The sequence below is a fragment of the Fukomys damarensis genome, unplaced genomic scaffold (genome assembly GCF_012274545.1).
Source record: "Fukomys damarensis isolate Sample0158 unplaced genomic scaffold, DMR_v1.0_HiC HiC_scaffold_37, whole genome shotgun sequence".
In the NCBI taxonomy this organism is placed as follows: Eukaryota; Metazoa; Chordata; class Mammalia; order Rodentia; family Bathyergidae; genus Fukomys; species Fukomys damarensis.
In genome coordinates, this window is record NW_022900949.1 from 9,815,799 (window position 1) to 9,820,394 (window position 4,596).

Here is a 4,596-nt window from a genome sequence, read left to right on the forward strand (position 1 = left end):
TGCTCGCGCACCTGGCCGAGGGTGCCGCAGGCGGGGTGGCACCCGGCCTGGAGGAGTGGCTGTGCTGCGAGTATCTCGCTGGGGCCACAGTGGCTTCACTGGGCCACGCCCTGGAGCTGCTGTGGACCGACCCTAAGTGACAGTGACACCTCTGGCCCGGGCTTGTCCACTTTGCCAGGGCTGGGGCTGGAGTCTCCGTGACACTGTGGACACCGGCTTCCAGCAAAGTCCGAGGATTCAGCAGATGGTACTGGGGTGTGACGCAGCCCTACGTGACCTGGACCCGGCGCCTCACCAAGAGCACTGCTTGCCCCTTGGGTGCTAACACCAGTTACCATCTCCATGAAGTGGACACTGGCCTTCCATTAACAGCACTGAGGGGGCAAGCGGGTGCAAACGATGACCACCAGTCTGCCAACTATGGTATGGTGAGTGGGACATGGGAGAGCACAACTGTCATCCTATCACTCTGGGAGGCTGATGCAGGAGTATCTCAAATTCAAGTCCAGCCTGGGCCACTATCTCAAAATAATAAAAAGGGTAAGAGATATAGCTCAATGCAAAGGTCTTGGGTTCAATCCCCAGCACTAAAAATAAAAAAGCCCTGATGGCCTCACAGGGCCTGACCTCAGGACCCCAAAGGCCTCACCCCACCACCCTCCTCTATCAGGGAGCTCTGGGCTCCGCAGAGGTCGTTCCCCCACACCGGTTTCAGTCCCATTTCCTTCAAGAAATAAAGCTGCTTCTGGTTGCTCTCCAGCTCCCACCCTGCCCCTCCTGCACACTCAGCCCCACCTGGGAGTATTTATCCCCTCCAGATCTGCGACTGTCCAGCTTCTCCACCAGCTCCCTGACCTCAAGAGCCAGGGTGGCACACAGCAGGTGCTTGGCTAATAACCAAGGTGATGGAATGACCTGAGACTCAGGGGAACTCCGAAGGACCCCCCAAAGCCTCCGTGGGGCCCTCTCTATTCTACCCCCACATAGCTGCCCACGACTTTCACCACCATCACACAGGACCAGGGCCCTCTCCTGCCCATACTGCCCATGGCTCCCCAGAACTCTCAGAAAAGCGGGTCTCCTCCTAGGACTGTGGACTCCTAGCCAGCCAGCCCCATGCCACACTCAACAGAGGCTGCCCTGTGGCCTCCAAGCTTTCACCAATCTTGTTTCTTCCCCTGGAAGCTCCCATTTTATTGCTGTTTCAGCCTATTTATCCCTCAGCAACCCAGCTCCAATTCCTTCTCTGCATCTGTGTGGCCCAGATCAGCTAAGAGCCTTTTCCCTGTCTCCCCCTGCCGGCTGTGGGGTCCCCACCACCACTGAGGAACACCCCTAAGGATGTGCTGTCAGTCTCTCCATTCAACGCTGGGCCTTTTCAGGGCATGACCCAGATGCAGCCAGCAGGTGGCGATGTGGCCCCATGGATAACGTTGGAAGCCAGGATGGGTGCCTTTTCTGTAGCCTCCCTTGGCACTGTCCCCAACACCAGCCTCCACAAGCCAACAGGAAGCAATAGGGATGGGAGGTGGGGGACACAGACCCTTACTGTTTCAGGCCCCTCCGAAGCAGCTTCCAAAGTCACTTGAAGGGGACAGCAGGGCCAGCTGGCCAGCGAGGCAGGGACATACACAGGGCAGGTCACCGAGTAACCCCCACTGTCCAGGGCCTGGAAAGGGAAGGAAAGCCAGGCTGCAGTGAGGAGCAGGACCCAGAACTCTCCCACAGCTGCCCCTTGGGAATCTCCAGAGCTGAGCCCATGGATCCCCAGGTACTGGCTCAGGGTGCTTGGGGGCACAGGTGGGCCAGGGGAACCTGCCTCTACTTTTGCCTTCCCGCTGGGCCACCGCTGACAGGAGACAGTGGCCTGAGGTCCCCAACCCAGGATGCCCTCTCCCGAGCTTCTTGCCCCAGTAACACCAGAGTCCACACAGGTCACGGAGGTGTCATCACATTTATTCAGATTTTCGAGAGCAGAGAAGAGATTAATGCCTATCTTTCCAAGGGAAGAGACCTAAGACTGGGTCCACTGAGCAACTCCTCCCGTACAAGGGGATCTGAGTCATCTTCAACCAGCAATACAAAAGTAAAATATAAACTTTTATTTAGAATTAAAGCAAATACTTCAGTATCACAAACACAACATTAAACTTCAAGAAATATACCGCTAATTTGGAGTGAGCGTTTATTTGCACAATTATGACATGCGGACAAACCCAGAAGAGGACACCGAGTCTGTGTCCCCCAGTGCAGCACGCTGAGGGGACGGGGACGACCACCACCATGGGGGCTCCCCTGGCAGTCGGGCCACTACTCCTCCTCACCAGCAGACTCTCTCTCGAACGTGTAGGCCATGAAGCAAGCATCGGGTCTCTTGGGGACAAGGGGATGCCCTGGTCTCACAATCTCAAAGCCCAAAAAGCTGAAGGTCCGGAGCAAGGCAGCTGCAGGAAAAACAACATCAGGACCTGCGGGTGGGAGGAGAGGGGCTGGGCCTCGCCAGGGTGGAGTGGCACCACGGGGAGGAGGCACCTACCTCTGTCTTCCCGGTTCTTATGGAAGCAAATGAAGACATGGTCCGCGTGGAGCTGCTCCTCTGCAAACTCAAGGAGAACTGCGAAACTGAGATAGGCCAGGACCATCAGCATCGGTCGGCCCCTCACCCCACTAGGGGTGGACAGGAGGCTGGGTCACTCTGTAGGGGACAGATCATCCCTGCCCGCTTCCCACCCACCAGGACAACTGAGGGTCGCCCTGGGGGACCCCAGGCCTTGGCCTGCCCCGCCCACCTGTCCTTGCTCCCCTCAGGCAGGGGGCCGCCTGGGATCTCAATATAGAGGCTGCCGCCGCTCCACACGGCTCTCCAGGTAATGTGTTTGGCATCCGTAAGCCTGGACTGGACATTTAGAATCCTCGTCTTGTTATTAGACGTTAGTTCCTCTGTTACATTCAGCCGATTATCCTGTTCCAAGTGAGAGCAAATCCAACCCCATGTTAGAAACCTTGCCTCTCAGATGGCATCACCCCCTCCGTGCAAAAGTAAGGCAGCTGCCAAACTGGGAAATCCAGAGAGCTCCAAAGTCACTGTCACCCACCCAATGAGCCTTTCAGGGCAGAGCAGGCTATAAAACTGGCTCTGACTGCACACACAGGCGGCAGTCTCCTGCTCAGGCTGTCCCTCAACTCCCAGCCACGAGCAGCCCAGTACTTACAGAGTAGAATGAGTTAGCTGAAAGATTGTGATCCCGCTGACTATTCCCTCGCCCACCTGGGATCTTCAGGGGTGGGTGAGGGACATCAGGAGCACCACCGAGGCCCTGGACCCAGGTTACTACAGCAACTGATGGAGACCCTGGAACTGGAGCAAAGATCTGGTTACAGGGCAGCAGGCAGCTCACATATGTCTCCAGGCACTTCCAGAGCAACAGACAAGGTCTGGCCCAAACCAAGTGTCTTCTCTTCTACCCCGCCATTACCTGGGTCAGGGGAGGCTTCTGCCCAACCCCAGCCCCCACTCACATCTCACCCCCCCATTTCTAACTCCAACACCCCAGCTCCAGATGCAATCAGAAATCCAGGATCTAGCGTTTTCCTCAGCAGCCAACACCTGTCTCTAAGAGGAAACTTCAGCCACAGACCTCTCTGGTCAGAAACTCGCAGCAGGGCTGCTGTCTGGATCCCAACCTGATGACACACTGTCCCGGCCCCTCCCGCACCCTGCCTGGCCCCTGGGTTGCGTCATCTCGCAGACGCCTTGGCCCCGGGGGAGATTTTCACAATCGCACAGATGACAGCGCCAGCAGCCATTTGCTGCACAGTGTAAACAGCCCCAAAGTCGCCTCCATTTTGCACAGCTCCAGTGCAAGGCCCCCAAACCACAGCCCGCCAGCACGGCGTCACCGCCCACGGAAGACCACAACGGTGGCCGTCAATGCCCACCTGGGGGAACAGCCCCAGAGGAGACTCCGCCAGGACCCCGGGAACCCCAACAACAGCGAAACGGGCACCGAGTACCCCACATCGGCCCCCATCGCACCCGTCCCCGCTGACCCCTCCCGGCCCCCACGGTCTCGGCAGGAAGCCTCCCGGGGGGCCACGCACTAAAAACGGAACCCACAACCACGGCAGAGTCGGCCTGCGCTAGGCACGAACAGTTCTGAAGCACAGCTCCTCAGCCTCGACCAAAAGTGCGAATTCACGGGACGCACACCCCAACACCGTCGGACCAGCCTGGCCCCACAAATCCGGCCCCGCCCCTAAACCCGAACCCCCTATCTGCCAACCAAACCCCAACTCAGTTCTGCACCCCCCAAACCAACCTCCACAACCTGCACCTCCCAAACCCGACCCCAACTTGCCTTCCTCCCGTGTGCACCCTCAAATACAACCCCCCAACCTAGATCAATGCTGACAGCCGACTCCGGGCCCCTACAAACGCGATCCCCGATTTCGCATCTCTCTCAGAGACCCCCTGGGGCCCCTAATTTCAATATTCAACCATGAACTCTTCCCCGATCTGACTCCCTATCCTAAGATCCCTAGCTCTCGTGGCCCGAATCCCATCTCAAATCAGAGTTCTCGTCCTGTGAACCCCAA

General features: G+C 57.8%; 2 protein-coding genes across 2 annotated transcripts in view; one reads left to right on the forward strand and one right to left on the reverse strand.

Annotated features, from left to right (window-relative positions):
* Peak3 (PEAK family member 3) overlaps positions 1–1,104 on the forward strand; it is a 4,109-nt gene extending 3,005 nt beyond the window's left edge. The window contains exons 6-7 of the mRNA XM_010635118.1: positions 224–428; positions 988–1,104. Coding sequence (XP_010633420.1) covers positions 224–428; positions 988–1,104 — 322 coding nt within the window. The remainder of the gene's footprint in view (positions 1–223; positions 429–987) is intronic.
* An 831-nt stretch (positions 1,105–1,935) lies between these two features.
* The window catches only part of Oaz1 (ornithine decarboxylase antizyme 1), a 3,104-nt gene continuing 443 nt past the window's right edge, over positions 1,936–4,596 (reverse strand). The window contains 7 exon segments of the mRNA XM_019209084.1: positions 1,936–2,444; positions 2,537–2,622; positions 2,790–2,962; positions 3,213–3,299; positions 3,301–3,358; positions 3,901–3,939; positions 4,015–4,100. Coding sequence (XP_019064629.1) covers positions 2,311–2,444; positions 2,537–2,622; positions 2,790–2,962; positions 3,213–3,299; positions 3,301–3,358; positions 3,901–3,939; positions 4,015–4,100 — 663 coding nt within the window. The 3' untranslated portion in view covers positions 1,936–2,310.